The sequence below is a fragment of the Cucumis sativus genome, chromosome 4 (genome assembly GCF_000004075.3).
Source record: "Cucumis sativus cultivar 9930 chromosome 4, Cucumber_9930_V3, whole genome shotgun sequence".
NCBI lineage: Eukaryota > Viridiplantae > Streptophyta > Magnoliopsida > Cucurbitales > Cucurbitaceae > Cucumis > Cucumis sativus.
Window position 1 is genome coordinate 19,032,171 of NC_026658.2, and position 17,102 is coordinate 19,049,272.

The 17,102-nt window shown below is 32.8% G+C and overlaps 1 protein-coding gene and 1 long non-coding RNA gene across 2 annotated transcripts; one reads left to right on the top strand and one right to left on the bottom strand.

Moving 5' to 3' along the window:
- The first annotated feature begins 6,165 nt into the window (after nt 1-6,165).
- LOC101218622 (CDPK-related kinase 1) lies at nt 6,166-12,197 on the top strand. The gene is made up of 11 exons (XM_004144281.3): nt 6,166-6,663; nt 8,227-8,357; nt 8,694-8,735; nt 9,269-9,377; nt 9,526-9,604; nt 9,694-9,990; nt 10,079-10,191; nt 10,862-10,969; nt 11,057-11,119; nt 11,304-11,471; nt 11,590-12,197. The coding sequence occupies exons 1-11, from the start codon at nt 6,196-6,198 to the stop codon at nt 11,725-11,727; spliced, it is 1,716 nt and encodes a 571-aa protein (XP_004144329.1). The 5' UTR covers nt 6,166-6,195; the 3' UTR covers nt 11,728-12,197.
- Nucleotides 10,714-12,896, bottom strand: LOC116403469. Its single transcript, XR_004216229.1, has 2 exons — nt 12,624-12,896; nt 10,714-11,075 (listed from the first exon to the last, which is right to left on the bottom strand). It is a non-coding gene; the product is annotated as an uncharacterized LOC116403469 (long non-coding RNA).
- Between the last annotated feature and the right edge of the window lie 4,206 nt (nt 12,897-17,102).

Here is a 17,102-nt window from a genome sequence, read left to right on the forward strand (position 1 = left end):
TAGGAAATTAAAAAAAAAAAAGTTTCATTATTCGAAGACGTTGAATATTGATTTCATTTTCTTCACTAAAGACACCGAATAATAGTAGATTGGGGGAAGTATAAGCGATGAAGAAAAAGAACATCGACGGCCAACTGGTGTAGTGATCTTTAAAAAAAAATGGCAAAAATTTAAGGTTAGTAATAATTTATATTTTGTATTTGAAATACATTAGTGTATATTGAGTATATTGAAAATAACATTATTTATGTATTATTAAATATATGAAATAGTATATATGTAACAAATCACATAAAATGTATGTATTATGCAGTAGTATATATGTAAGAATTAAAAAAAAAATACTGATCGGATACATAATCAGTTTATACAGTGGCATATAAATGCAGTAAAAAAATCACAAAACATGAAAAAAAAAATATGTGTATGTATTATTGGATATATATATTGATAAAGAAGCTTAAGTAAAGTTAAGGTAAGGGTTCCTACTACTAGACTCAATAATGAAATTGAGATGTATTGAGATGTATTGACTATATGGATTCCACTTAACTGAGATGGACTGATTGATATGCAAATGTACATCTGATAACCGTTCAAATGTACATCTGATGACCGTTTGACTGTATGAATCTTACTGAACTGAGATGGATTGACTGATATGTAAAATTTGCTATGATGACTGAACTGAGGACATTGAATTAATTAAATTGTGGGTTGTTGACTGTTACGTTAATGCATAGGTAGTGTACTGTAAATTTAATTGACTGAACTGAGGTGAGTAACGCTTATGTATAAGTTTAATTGTTTGAGGAACCGTTCTAATAATATTTGATTATGTACTAGATTGGGTAATTTGACTGTATATGTGTTGAACTGAAAGAATGACATGATGGTAGTTTTATATTGTAAATTGGGTCGACCGTTTTAAAGGTTAGTATGGAATGAGGGGAACTGTTAGCTTTATCTATAGGGTAGTGTGCTTTGCAGGTGTCCTGCGGGATCACCACCTGTTGTGCATCCTCTGGAGCACAAGACTGATAGGTGCATCCTTAGAAAGCACTAGACTGATAGATGCATCCTTCGGGAGCACTAGACTGATAGATGCATCCTTCGGGAGCACTAGACTGATAAGTGCATCTTTCGGGAGTACTAGACTGATATGCGCATCCTTTAGGAGCATTAGACCGATTATGTGCATCCTACGGGATCACAAGACTGTTATGATGTAGGGTATCTCTCAATAATAAGCTGATAATTTTACCCCTACCGGGACTAGTAATGGGTCTCTTACTGAGTATATTTATAATCACCCTTTCATGTTTAACTTTTTAGGCAAAGGTAATACAGGAGGCAGACCGACGAGGGACAAGAAGGAGATGTGATCGCCATAGGGGGATTTTCTTCAAAATTTCTTCCGCTTACAGTCTTTTATTTGTTTTACTTTAGCATTTGTGAATGAAACGAGTTTCATGTTTAGAACGACTGTTTATTTCTTGATTTTATAAACTATACTTTCGAACCTTAAATTTTGTTTGAAATAGGGCCCGAATAAATATTCTTCGATGTTTATTGATTGTAACAGGTTTTATAAACTCTTATGTTTAAAAGAAGTGTCTTTGTAATAGAGTAATGGCCTCAGTTTTGTTCAAAAAATTGGGTCGTTACACTATTAGGTGTATCAGGTGTACCAAAAGTGTATCAGTAGTAAGAGCATTTGTGACAATTTACATCTTGTATACGTGAGTTGGACTTTGTTTTTGCTATTTTTGCAAACAATAAATGAGTGTGCTATGAACTTTGTGAGTTTGTTTGAGGGCTCGTTTCAAAATATTTGTTCAGATTATTGTTCATGGGAACTATCGTGCAGTGGACGTCGGAAAAACCTTAATATTCCCAACACATCATTTATGGCGTCGGAAAAACATATATTTTTTATCGATGTTTCTAACGTCGCGTCGGAGAATATTTAACGGTATAATTATTTATTTCGAGCAGTCCCAATGGGGTTCACATGCGTCGGGGAAGAGAACCTCTCCCAACATCAACATTGGTGCGTCGGTAGAAACTACCTTCTACCGACATTCGATTTCCTAACGATTTTTTTGTGCGTCGGGAAAATCTTGATTTCTTGTAGTGTAATTGTCAAGAGAAGTATGAGATTCAAGCAACATTAAGATTGATTGTTGAGATGTTAATTCCGCTTACTAGGCGTTCAACATGCTATCTCGCGAGGAGGTATGCGTTGAATGTCTGGGCGGTCATGCCCCCACATAGTCGTATGAAGTGACCTTAGGATAGGGTGTGATAGTCGTATTTGAGCTATATGCAGAAGCATACCTTACAGTTTTTTCCATGTACGTTTAGTGATTGTCTTGTTGAATTTCGTTTTGGCTAGGGTTTGAAGAACATTGAGGTATGTTATCTTACCTCTTGTAACTCTTCATTTATGTCAACTTCTATGTCTTTTACCTCTTAATTCATTTCGAATATTTGAGTTAAGGTTTAAGTTTTCTTTATGTTGTGAACTACCTTAAGCAGAACTTTTTAAATATTGTATTGTACTTGAACCCTTGTCTAACTTGTTCTTACAGTTTGAAATGTTTGGTCTTTTTGTGTAGGTTATGCCTAAGCAACATGGATTTGAAAAGAGGAGAGATCTTTAAATGTTGTATCATTACTTCAATCATTGTAATCTCTTCTGTTCCAACTATCATTCATCTATCTTGCATTTGGGCTTTTTAGCTCAATTAAATTAGTATTTTGAGTGTACAGTGTGTGATTAAAGTTTGGTTACATTTGTAGTCAAGAGGTTAAGGCGTGTTATATTTGTGAACTACTCTAAACTCCTTCCTAGTGATGTGTTAGATTGAACTATGGATGAATATCTTTTCTTTTACTAGGTTACTATGTGAACCTAGTAAAGTGGAGATGCCCCAACCAACAATTGATATACAAGATCGTTTTGTAGAGTTAGTGTTAGCAACAAGCTACAATGTACTCTTAGCTATAGTGATTCTATTGATATTATTATTTCTCAACACAAGTGTTCTTTATATATTCTTCATAGTTAGTGGCTGTCAAAATTTCATTCATAGTATAAATGAAACTTGGTATTAAATGTGGTGTGTTATTCAATTCTTACTTTCTCCGTGTTATGACTATCACTCTCCATGTAATGACTATCACGTAGTTATGATAGTTGTAGATTAATAACATTTAAATAGTATATTAATAGATCGTGGAGTTGCTTGTGTGCTTGATTTATTAAGAAGTTAATTGTTCTTTTCCCATCCTTCTGACAACCTTAGTTGCTTGAGTTGATTAGTTCTTGTTTACGGTTTTGATAAATAAAGTGTGACTAATTAGTTACCTTTTAAGATCATTTTATAAGTACTTCAACTACTTGCCTCTTCAAACAATAGATAGCATGTAACTTATGTTACAAAGGCTCTTGGAAATGATTTTGTTTTCTTTCCAAGGATGTGAAATGCTTATAATATATATTTTTATTTTAAGTTTCCTTTTAAAATTGTTTTTGTACCTAATGGTCCAACCAATCTTAGACTCTAATATTCCTGTTTTGAATTTCAAGTGTTCACAATAAACAATCTTAGGTGTTATTCTACTCTAAGAATTTTTTAGATAGATTACATGTTTTCTTTAGTTGGTGGATTGTTTTACTCACTCTAATAGCTTTAAATGATCTTAAAACTTTGAGTTTAACTCTAAAATGGATGTGTTTTTTACTATAGTTCAGCAAGTAGTTGATATTTGATTAGAAACAAAACATCTTGTAAATGTAGTAATTTGGGACAATATCTTGTTGTGTTTAGATTATTCTTTGTAAAACTTTTACCAAGTTTTGGTTAGTAGTTTGATTGTAGGAATAGTTGCAAATTTAGCAATTAAATTCAAATTAATTAAGTGTATAGCACAATTTTAAAAAATTTGTAAATATAGCAAAATTTGTCAAATTCTATCAAGGATATAAGTCTATCACTGATAGACTATGTTGCAAATATTGGTCTATCACTGATATACCATATGAAGTCTATCAACGATACAAGTCTATCAGTGATAGTTTTGTTATATTTGCAATTTTTTTAAAATGTTGTTATATCCTTAATTATTATTGCTAAAATAGTCATCTATTACAATTTTCCTTGATTGTATTTACCCATTTGGAGGCCTTTGACAGTTTTCTTGTATTTAGTTTCTTTATCAACTTTATTCTTATATATAACATTTTAATTTTGTATTTGTACCAATTTGTGTTAAAATGGAATTAGTTGATGATGAAATTCATGTGAATAATAACAACTTCAAAAAATATAACTGTTCATATACTTTTTATCAAATTTTAATTTTTGATTTTTAATTTTTGAAATTAAACCTTTATAAACAGGTTCTTAAATTTTGTTTCTGTATTTAGAATTGGAAAAAGAAAACAAAGATTTATTTAAAAAATGCAAAAGCTAAAGAAATAAATAGAGAGAAGACCATAGTAAATTTAAAAGAAAGAAATAATAATAAATGTTATCCAAGAAATGTAAATGACGAATTTAGACAATTCCATTATCGTTATTCACATTCAAATCGATGAAAACACATAAGATGAAGAGCTTTTCAAATCACAAAAGAAAAAGAGAAAAGAAGCCAAGGCCTGAAAAGCTCATAATACAAACAAAGGCAGTTGAATAAACTAGATCTTACATATACATATATATCTTGTTACAAAGGTTAAGCAAGAAATTGAATTATATTTTTTCTTTCTTGGTTTTTGTGATGGCCCAACAAAGACAGCCTGGAATAGAAGGATCCAAACCAAACCCCAACCCCACTTCTATTATTCTTACTTTATTTCTTCCTTTCACAAACACAAATTCTCCTCTCACCTTACTAAAATAAAACATAATTCATTTGTCATCACATATAAAGCTTACAAAAAGAAGAGAAAGTGGAGATATTATGTGTTGCCTAACTTTGGTAACTATTTTCCTCACTTTCCCACCTTTTTTTTTTTTATTTTATGGTTGAAGAATGATGTATACATCATTACATTATAATTAATAACTACTCATTCCATCCTTACAACTTCTATAATTGTGTTAGAATGACAATATCATCAAGGCATATTTGAAATGACTTTCTAAACAACACTTCAAAAATCATTTCAAACTCTTTGACTCAACGAGTTGGAGTTTTGTTTGGTGTAAGAAGTTTATGCCCCACCCCAAAATTAGAAAGATGTCACTTTTATGTTTTATTAACTTCTTAAATTGGAGGTCTCCAACGCTCCAAACATCACAACTTCACTATATGTTTAGGCCCCAACTTCAAGTGGTGAAGTTATCTCCATTTTTTTTAAGAACAACTTTTTATTGTAAAAATGAGAGAATATATGAGCATATAAAAACCAAACCCACAAAAAGAGAAAGAGTTTGAAATCTTTTCTCTTTGTTTCCCACTTACTATTTGTTAAAGTATTTTTGATCTGTTGAAGTGTTTAATCAATCTCTTTTTCAACCTCTCTTTTTCATATTAGAACTTCATATTTGTTCCAATGTTTACCATTTTCTAATTTTTGTGTGGCTCAAACTATTATAATCCATCGACTATACTATCCGACCAACACTTCAAATACTCTCCCGAGTCTTTAGAGAACACATGCTAGTAGCTAAGGTTTGATGGGTCCAAAGTACAATAATTTAAAAATGTAAGAGACGGAGAAACATTAAAAAATTGAGTATTAAACTTGTAAGTTGCAATGTAAAATATAGCATTTTGTTTTTATGTTCTGTGTCTCACCTGAGCCTCAGAAACTTCTTCTGGTTTCCCTCTTTGCTTGTTCTTTGCCTTGATTTCTGCTCCCATTTCTTTTTGTCTTGTAGTAGTGATTCTTGTTGGGATTACCTAATTGCACAGACATTACAGAAGAAACCATAAACAAAAACAAAAGTATTCTTCATCTTCTTCTTTTCTAATCTGTAGTCTAATCCAATTTTGCTCCATTTCTCTACTTGGCATTGATTTCTCCTCAGCCATTGCCATTATCAGAGAATATTAAACAAACAAACTGAACAGTACCTTAGATGTTTCTGTCTCATGGATGAAGCTCATATTGTCTTAGTGATTTGATTTTTCTCCTATTTTCTTCCGCTCTTCGATTACAGCCCCTAGGGTTCCAAATCCATGGGAATTTGCCAGGCGAAGGTGATCGCAAACCCAAAGGCGAAATGCGAAGACAATACTGATTCACAAACCAAAAATCCCACATCCAATTTGCCGTTCTTCACTCCGAGTCCCCTGTCGAGCGTGTTCAAGAACTCGCCGTCAGTCGGTGCAAAGCGGGGTTCGCGTTCCCGTTCCCGGCCGTTTCCGCCGCCGTCACCGGCAAAACACATAAAGGAACTGCTGGCTCGACGCCATGGGTCTGGTAAGCCGAATCAGGTGCCGATTCCAGAGAACGAGGAGGGGGAGCGGGAGGGGGAGGTTGTGGATGTGAATAGAGAATTTGGATATTCGAAGCAATTTGTGGGGAATTATGAGATTGGCGAAGAAGTAGGGCGAGGCCATTTTGGGTTCACTTGCAAAGCTAAAGCGAAGAAGGGAAGTCTTAAGGGTCGGAATGTTGCAGTGAAGATCATCCCTAAATCAAAGGTTTGTATTTTTATTATTACTATTATTACTATTTCTTTTTTTTCTTCTCTTTTAAAACTTTACAATTCTATGTTTTTCTAAAATTTGGTTTATTTTTTCTGTATTTTATAAATTTAAATTTTGATTTGCATCTTAAAATAAAATCTAGACACACTGACATGCATATTAAAAATGTTATTTTTCATTTTACACCATTTGAATCATATATGAATTCAAATGGTTTCAAACACATATTAATATTAATTGAACTTTAATGAATTTGAAAATACAAATCATAATCTAGAATGGCTATAGATCTTAGTATCATTGTAGAGACTTAAACAAAAAAATATACAAAATATACAAAATTAAAAGGTCGTGAACATACCAAACTTTCTTTTTATTCTTGTAATTTTAGAACGTTTAGTTTGATCTATGTCTTTTGTTTGTGTTGGTATTTATAACTTCAAGATGTTGCTATTTTAATTCTTATTTTGATTAAAAAAACATTAAAAACTCTTAACTCCAAATTTATAAATATCATTTTTAAAGTTTAGTTTATGAAGCTCTAATGCTAAAAGTTAAATTGAAAAAAAATTAGATTAATATGAAAAAGGAAGAAACCAAGTTATTCACTCCTTAAAAAGAACTAAGGCCAAAACTAATGTTTTTGAAGTTCAAGTATTAGTTTTGAAATAAAACACAATTTGAAAATATAGATATCAAAGTACATGTCTAATTTCTATTTAAAAGAAGTAAATTGTAACAAATATAATAATATTTGAAAAATGTTACACTTACCCTTTATCAATAGCCAGTGAATATTTTGTAAAATTTACTATTTTAAAAAAAATTCTCTATTTTTTAAAGTAAAAACTTAAAATGGTATAATTATTTTAGAATGTTACAAAATTATTGAAGTTTATTTATTTAATTTTTTTGTCCTCACCCGAAAGTTTGCATTCCATTAATTTACTTGAGGTATATTATTCAATAAAAAGAACAACATTGCAAATGTTTTTATGTTTTATAATAGAAGTGCATATCAATTTACTTTTGAGCTAAACGCTCGTTTGCATATACACAAAATCAATTCTAGTTTGTATACGAAATTTAGAGGCAAATAGATTTTAGTTTATTTTTTTCGTTTGACTGCAATGGTACAATGGGAATGAGAGGATTCACTCCAAGCTTTTTGTCAATCACTCACTAACACATACTATATGTTTGTTAAGTTAGTTGTGCACATATCAAAATTCTAACTTCAAATTTTATTTTAAAATTTAAACTTTACTATTTCTTTTGGAATACCACTGATTATTGTGTGAAATTGAAGAATTATGACAACATATATGTAAAACTAACTTAAGATCTCAACTTTTTCCTTTTACAATAAAATATAGTTGCATAAATTTAGTCCATGAACTTTGACGATAATGTCTATTTCATTTTTAAACTTTATATATGTGTGTATATATGTGCATATATATGCATATTCAATACTATAAGTAGTTTCACTATTAACGGTGTTCACTAAATAATGAGTTGATGTGTCTTCTTGGGATCATGCGTTATTTTTTACAGATGACGACAACGATAGCAGTCGAAGATGTGAAAAGAGAAGTTAAAATATTGCAAGCTTTGAATGGACACAAAAACTTAGTGCAGTTTCATGGAGCGTTTGAAGACGATACTAATGTTTACATAATAATGGAGTAAGTTTGTGTTTGCAAATGTCTTATATCATTTATGTTTGTTCTCTTTTTATAATCGCGAGGTCACCTTATGGAAAAGAACAAATGTCTGACCCTATAATATTTGGCATCTCAAAACTCTTGTAGGTTATTTAATATTAGATCGTTGACCGCCATGATTCAAGCATGCGATGTTAAAGATTTCTGGATTTACAACTTGTCCCGTGATCACTAAGCTAACATAGTTGCCTCATATGTTTGGCCACATGAACATTGTCTGCTAGTCTGAGGCAAAGATTGTATAAGATTTTCTACTAATTCTTTGAATCCCTCCTACTTTTTTTTCATGTTCTTCAGGTTATGCGAAGGAGGCGAACTACTCGATCGGATGCTTTTGAGGTATCTATTCTCATTAATTTTTATTCACTTATGTATCGAAAAAAAACCTCTCACTAATATTGCATGAATAAACATAGATTTTTTTATAAAAAAAGTAAGAAAATTAGAAACACAAGAATTAACTTGAAAAAACTCTCGTTCAGATAAAAAAAGCCACAAACCATACAAAATCCACTATGTGAAAAACTATTACAAATACAAATCATAGTTCTCTTTCTTGTTCTCGTTACAATAACACTCTTTCAAAACTTTTGTACCACTCCGTCCATTGTTCATACTATGAAATTAGAGAATATAAAAATAAACTTTTGTACCACTCGGTCCATTCTATGAAATTAGAGAATATAAAAGTAAAATTTAACTAGAGTTAGCATGCACTCAAGCTTGAGGTGTTTGTAAGCGGGACGATTTGAAATTAATTTTTCCAAAACTCAATATCGGGTAGATTCAAGATGGCTATAGTGATTTGTAATTTATGTTATGTCTTTAGATACATTAGTTGCTGATCTGATGATAATATTTGAATTGCTTAGAGGTGGAATATACTCAGAAGAAGGTGCTAAGATGGTCTTAGTTCAGGTTTTAAGCGCGGTCGCCTTCTGTCATCTCCAGGGCATCGTCCACCGTGATCTCAAGCCAGAGGTACGGTTAGTTCTTTCTCATCAGATTAAAACTATTTATATAATCTATTCAAGACAAGCCGAGATCACATACTCATTTGATATCTTGCGGTTGTTTCTTTATGGTTAATTATGACGACGATTGACGAATGAGGATTCTCCTGTTGCAGAACTTTCTTTTCACAACAAAGGAGGAAGATTCAACACTAAAGGTTATTGATTTTGGACTCTCAGATTATGTAAATCCAGGTCAAACCTACCATTCGAGCCATGAGATGTTTCCTCTTTGTTCTTTTAGTTGGTTAGAAGTTGACATCTGATTATCTGAAATCTTGCAGATGAGAAACTGAATGATATAGTTGGCAGTGCATATTATGTAGCTCCTGAAGTACTGCAGAGATCATACGGGAGCGAAGCGGACATGTGGAGTATCGGTGTGATTGCGTATATTCTTTTATGCGGAAGCAGACCTTTCTGGGACAGGACTGAATCTGGTATATTTCGAACCGTGTTAAGGGAAGATCCGAGCTTCGACGATGAACCTTGGCCATCTTTATCTTCTGATGCAAAAGACTTTGTTCAAAGATTACTGCATAAAGACCAACATAAAAGACTAACTGCTGCTCAGGCTTTGTGTAAGTTTATTGAAGTGAAATATACTTTTACTCGAGGACAGTGGCTATAAATTTTGTCTAATGCTTTTCATCCCAATTTTATTCATAGGTCATCCTTGGTTGACAAATCATCCTGATGTCAAGATTCCATTGGATCTGATAGTTTATAAGCTCGTTAGAGCGTATATCTACTCATCATCTTTGCGAAAATTAGCATTAAACGTAGGTATTATTTTACGTTTATAATTTTCTTATGTTACTACAAGGGTCCCAATGTATCGCCCAAGTTTAGGACAGTTAAATGTATGAAATGATGTCGTATTTGAATGAGAGAGATCCTAAGGATATGAAGTGTGGTTAAGAAAGGCTTAAAAGTACACTTGTACAACAATGTGCACCTTTGCTTTTTGGTGGCTCAACTATAGGGATTTCAAAGTTAAGTGTCCTAGCTTGAAGCAATTCTATGTTGAGCGATTTCTGGAGAATTTTTCTAAAAAACATGTAACTTAGGACAAAATATGCTAAAAGAACACGTGTTTGTTTATGGAGATAGTCTTTACTCTTGGAAGCAGTTTAAGACAAGTAGATACCACTGTTAGGTTGCAAGGGAAGCATTAGGTGCCAATCCAGATTTCAAATTTTGATCCTAATTCTGAGTTTGGGTTGTTAATTCTACCATGATGCCTTGGGAAAGTATGAGTTAGATAGTTCGGCCGGTTATATGTAAACTTAGCTTAGAGCTCATTTGATAACTATTTCAAAAGCATAGATGATTTTTCATTGATCACAAAAGGAGAGTCATGCTAAAAGTGCAGTATACTTTGCTATGAAACATTTTAGACTTGATATGGAAGCCCTGGACTATGGGAATAAAGTTCTGCATTTCTGACAGGCTCTTGCAAAGACATTATCCTTCGTGCAGCTTGCTTATCTTCGAGAACAATTTGATCTCTTAGGTCCGAACAAAAACGGGTTCATTTCTATGCAGAACTTTAAGATGGTCAGCTCCTAATCCATTACCTCAAGTTTCTCCAAGAACAATATAATATTGACATTTTCTTACTGACTGTTGGAATTACATGAACAGGCTTTGATGAAAGCTTCAACTGATGCAATGAACGATTCAGGGGTGATAGAATACGTCAACATGGTAATACTCATAACGATTATGTTTTAGTCTTCGTCACAATAACATTTTCACTTTTTTTTGTTTAAAAAAAAGGCATAAGTTGTGTTCATAAGCTTGATGTTTTGAACAAAATCATAGTCAAACGTGATTGTATATATCGAGAAAATGGAAACAAAAGGTGATGATTCAATTATGAATGTTTCAGGTGAGTTCCTCAAAGTATAAAAGGTTGGATTTTGAAGAATTTTGTGCAGCTGCCATAAGTGTGCATCAGTTAAAAGACATTGAAAGTTGGGAGCAACATGCAAGATATGCTTATGATCTATTTGAAGAATATGGAAACAGAACAATTATGATAGAGGAACTTGCCTCAGTATGCTCTCTCCCCCTCTAAAATCATATTGACTCTCCCTCTCTCTTGAAAAGTTTAATATGGTAATCTACGTATAAAATAGTCTAATCATTGCCGAAATCGGTTTCTTTTGCCCTAGGAACTAGGATTGGCGCCATCTGTCCCACTTCAAGTAGTTCTTCAAGAATGGATAAGACCCTCAGATGGAAAACTTAGTTTTATGGGATTCATTAAACTTTTGAATGGAGCCCCCCCAAGTACAAACAAGAAGACTTGACATTGATTCGGACCTTAAACGAAGAAGATTTTCTGCCTATACTCCTTGCCAAAGTGGTCAAGGAGTTGATACAAAACCTGACTCGGCGGCATCGAGAAGTTCATTAACTTTTCTTGACCAGCGATTTTCTGCTTCTAATATATACTTCACACACGAAGAGTGACAGACAACAAAATGTTCTCTTTCATATTCAAACAATACTCTCTTTTTGGTTAGTTCAAATTAAGATTATAGAGACTTTTGTGTAGCATATCAGTTTGAAGTAACTTAAAATCTATTTAAGCTTTGACTGAAGTCTTTGATGTTCAAAGATTTCCATTTGTGAGCATTGCATGATTAAGCTTTTCTTGTAAGAGATGATTAAGTTTCAAAAGTTCAATGATGCCTTTAACCTTAAAAAAAATTGACCTTACTGGTAGATTAAGGACGTTTGAAAACCGTTTATCTATACCAGTACATCAATTCCATTATTCATTTCATCTTTGTCCCTTACTTCAAAGTTCAATTTATGGCCTAATAACTTTCCCATTGATTATTTTTCCCCCTCGTTTATTCAATCTCATCCTATTCATCTTCTTAAATATCAGAACTTTAAATAAACACTAGAAACTCTTCCATTTTCGAGCATGTCCAAGCTGACCTATTAAAGTCCAACACTAAAACGATCTATTTCTATGAATTTATCTTAAGTTAGGAAAGGATCTATTTGAAAATAAACTCATATAATCACTTCTTCTTTTTTTATATGTATACTCCCACTTTTTCCCTTTTACATCAATTTTCTCAACAACCAGTCAACCCAATAGCAGTTAAAGGAATAAAATCTCACAAAGATAAATAAACTAAATAGGGTAAACATTCAAAACACATGCTTTACAAGAGAATGAGAGACTAACCCTTGAAGACTTTCTATGACGTAATCATTCTCCTTAGGAACTCCCAGAAATTCCACGAACAGAACCAAGACACTACCACCAGATCTTCCTCGCTATTGTTCGACAAGGAATGGATTGTGGGATCCTTCTTTATTATGGAAGGAGAAGGGAAAAATTGGAGAGAAATTGTGTGAGGGAGAGAGGGTGAGAGAGATTTGTGTGCCTTTCTTCTCTACAATTCTTACAGAATAAAAGAAAGATCCACTTACAAACTGTGATACTTGAGGGGAGTTGTGCAATAATCACTCCCTTGCAATGGTTGGGGAAGCCATTTTATTTAATTAAAAGTAAATTCAAATTTTGATTTTAAGTAATTAATCTTATTAATTAGTTATACAATTAAATAATAATAATAACAAATTAATCTTAAATTTAATTAAATATTATATAGCTAATTAAAATGCATTTAAATCATATTAAAATACATAACTCTCTCCCAACCTATAATTTAAATACGATTCTAAAGTCTCTTTTCAATGATTTTAGAAAAATATTGTTTTTTCATTTAATCACTTTTTCTAAAAGCTCTTTGTATGGTAACATTTTTTTTAAAGTGTTTATGTAAAAGTTTGTCTTATTTGTTATATGGAACACTCGTCCTTTGTAAAAGTTGGCACCAAGGATGAGGTGAGATGCATGGAGGTTAGGTATCTAAGTAGAAGTTTGGGACGCATAGAGGGGTTAAAGTCCAAACACTAGTAAATAATGTTTTTTGTTGGAAAAGGAGTTAGTAAAGGAAACAAGCATCGAAGAAGTTGGAGGTGAATGTAGGTGTTGAGACTTGAACAAGTGAGCATGCGTTGATGGGTATGCGTCGAAAGATCTAACGTTCAGCTAACGATAGAGAACATGATTGGCGTCGAAACTTCGAGGCTGCGAGATGTCTAATTAAAAATGGCACATGGTAGTAGAAGAGCAGTGGGATGCATGTCATTAAGATAAATAAGCTTAGCTTGAAGTGACAAATTAGGATGAGTTTAAGATTAGAAATGGTTGACCAATGACATGTGTAAAAGGCTGAGTAGGATGTGGCTAGATTTGAGGGTGTAGTAGCATACTAACCTAGTTTTGAAATTAGTATAAATAGGGAGAGGTCACTCATACTTTGACATAATAGATATCAAGCAAAAAGTTGAAGCTTTGAGAAGGGTGTTAATGTATTGTTGCGTTGTCAGCTGAGAGCTTTAGAAAGTTGAAGAGGCGTCAAGTTGCTACCAAAAAAGTAAAGAAGAGCTAAACATCATAAAGCCTTGTGTTGTGAGCGACCTCTTGTCCATTCGAGTAATTTACTTAATTAGTGCTTGGTTGAAGTCTTTGATTTGTGAAATATGATGTCTAAATTTGAAGGCTAAGTTTTGTTTGTAGAATACATAGTTGGTTGATGGTCATTAGGAATAGTAGATGGATGTGGACAACGACAATCATTGAAAAACGGTAACCAATGGTTGGCAACGCCGGCAATAAAAAAAATGGTTTTATAACTCGATCATTGATGGTCACATAAAAACAATTACCAAAGCCAATGATCAATGTTGGTCACTGAAAAACGATGACCAGAGGTTAGCGACACTGACCATTGGAAGTTGGCGTATTGGTTACCGCAAAGCAATCTTCAAAAGTTGGCCAAAAACGATTTTCGAGAAAACAATTGTTGAATGTTGGTTATTGGTAATCCTTGGAGATACTAGTTGGAGATTGCTAGTGACAATCGTTGGAAATCGATCAATGAAAGTTGTTTGATGATGGTCACCAAAAAATGGTGACCGAAGATTGGCCGATGACGGTTGCTAAAAGACTATGAAACGAGGTTGGTTGATGATGATCAACAAAATGTTTGTCGGAAGTTGGTCAGGAACCATTACTGAAAAACGATTGCACAAAGGTTCATTGATGTCAATGCCAAAAACTGATAACAGGAGGTTGGCGACAGTTGTTTCTAGAACTTGGTTGACGATAATCATAAAAATCAATCATCCAAAGTTGGTTGATCATGGTTGCGGACAAGATATCACTGGAGGTTAGCTTGCATCAGTTACTGAGAAAAAAAATTGCCTAAAGAAGTCAATGTAGATGATGGTTGAAGGTTTGGCGATGACAGGCAAAATATGGTCATCGAGAATTTTGTCGAAGATGGTGATAAAAAAATATCGATATAGTTAGTTGGCGACAATTATAAAAAAAGGGATCGCCAAAAAATGGTGCCAAGAGATTGTCAATGACGTTTAGACGACAACAATTGCCAGAAAAACAATAGACGAAGTTGACCATCAACGGTGGTTAAAAACACAGTGACTGGAGATTCATTAGCGATATTGATACCAGTCGGTGGTTGGTCAACAATAGTCACCCGAAGTATGGTTGTAACGACCCAACTTTTCTAACTAAGTTGAAGTTGTTAGCTTTGACAAAAAGACTTTGATTGACACGAAGTGAAGTATAATTCATTTGAAAACATACGATCGAGGAAAACAAACTTAAATCGGGCCCGATTTCAAATAATCAACACTTTAAAAGTACTGTTTACAAATTAACAGTTCGTAAACTCACAAAATGTTTTAATCATCCTCATGTGTTAAAAACAAAAATAAAGCGGAAGCAAATAAAATGCTCCCATGGCAATCACGCTTCCTTCCTGCTCCTCGCCGGTTTGCCACTCTTGTTACCTTTGCCTGAAAAAAAATTAAACATAAAAGGGTGAGTATAAACATACTAAGTAACAGACCCACTACTAGTCCCGTTAGGGAAAAAATAAATTGTTAACTTCCTATTGAAGATACCATGCACAGTCACAATATTGTGATCCTGTAGGATACACATAATCAGTCTAACGCTTCGAGGGACGTACATATCAGTCTAGTGTTCTGCAGAAACACATATCAGTCTAATGCTCCCAAGGATGCATAATAAGTGGTGATCCCGTAGGACACCTACAAGGCACACATCCTAATAGAAAGCTAACAATTATTAAACTAATAATAATCCCGATTTCTCTCAATTCTGATCAATCAAATATGAACCTTTATTCAAATTCTTGATATTTAAATACAATCTCTCTTATGTCATTCGTTAACCATATCAAATATATTTATCGATTTACTCCTTAAACTAATTTGAATATTTCAAACTTATTCATCACATTGTTCAAAGATTTAATTTGGTATGAGCTTGTAGAGGGCTTAAAAGACCTATAAGTCATGTGCTCCAATGATTCAAGATTAAGAGGCTAAACTTTTTAACTTAGTTAACCAACATTCGTTAACTGTCGAGACATTCCACTAAAGCTCAGTAGTTACACTCTCCTCACTGTAGATATATTTCTGTCCACTTGATATAACCATAATTAGTAAGTTGATCATTCACAGGTTTTCATAATTACGATTGGGTCAAAATTACTATTTTACCTCATAATTGCTTATTGTTTCTTAAGTCACACGAATCATTTAATGAAAATTTGCTTATGGTCTAACCATCAAACTAAGTTCCTCTTGGGACAATTAGAAGGTGGAACCTCTTGTTCAAGTCATGAAGTGAGCACTTAAGGAAACACTCTCTCTAGTATCCTTAGAAGCGGATAAAAGTGAATTCTGTCACCCTATGTTCTCAACTATCTACTCGATTTTACTTCTAAATTGCGAGCTTATTAAGCCAACAAACTCAAGCTCCTCTCACCTATGTAGAAGGACAATTCCAAATAAACAGAAGTTTATAGTTAAGTCAAAATTAAGATCAAATTACCTAGATTATCAAATTTAGAACAATCAATCTAAACAATAAATGACGTTATAAAGTAAAAGTGATTATTCCATGGTCCAGTCTTATGCAAACTTATTGCGTAGGATGCTCCCACTCACATCTCTGAACATGAATGATAAAAAACAAAATGAGCCACATCCACATTGTCATCAAGATAAAATACCCAAGATTGTCCCTATATTATAAACTGTTTTGACTATTTACTTGAATTTGATCAACTTTTATAACAACACATAAAGTTCTAGTATACATGTTATAACCATGAGATCTTAGTTTATTTGATTTATAGTGAATAAATCATTTATTCAACATCTTCATTGAATAATAGCTTAATAAAAACTTTATTGCAAAATAGAATATGTTTATCATTTACAAACCACGAGTTTTAGGGCATAAAATCCAACAAGTATCATACTATTTGTAACACTTTTTACAACTTTTGTAATATTTGCAAAGTGAATCGTATTCGCAGTATCACTAGGATAAAACACTTAACCTTGGTCATATACTACAAACTATTTAAGTTATTACTTAAACATGATGTCAACCACATACATATTTAAGCACACAAAATAAGCTTGGATATTACTTTAATAGATAATTACATATAAAATAATTAATCTCATTATTTCAAATAACTTTGTCAACTATGATGCTTTAGAGCATACATCTCAACATACTTGTATT

What these genes read in the sequence shown, in the direction of transcription:
- LOC101218622 (XM_004144281.3), top strand. Translation starts at nt 6,196, where the DNA reads ATGGGAATTTGCCAGGCGAAGGTGATCGCAAACCCAAAGGCGAAATGC. An exon ending in AGATCATCCCTAAATCAAAG is followed by an intron (nt 6,664 to 8,226) that starts GTTTGTATTTTT and finishes TATTTTTTACAG; the next exon opens with ATGACGACAACGATAGCAGT. An exon ending in CTCAGATTATGTAAATCCAG is followed by an intron (nt 9,605 to 9,693) that starts GTCAAACCTACC and finishes GAAATCTTGCAG; the next exon opens with ATGAGAAACTGAATGATATA.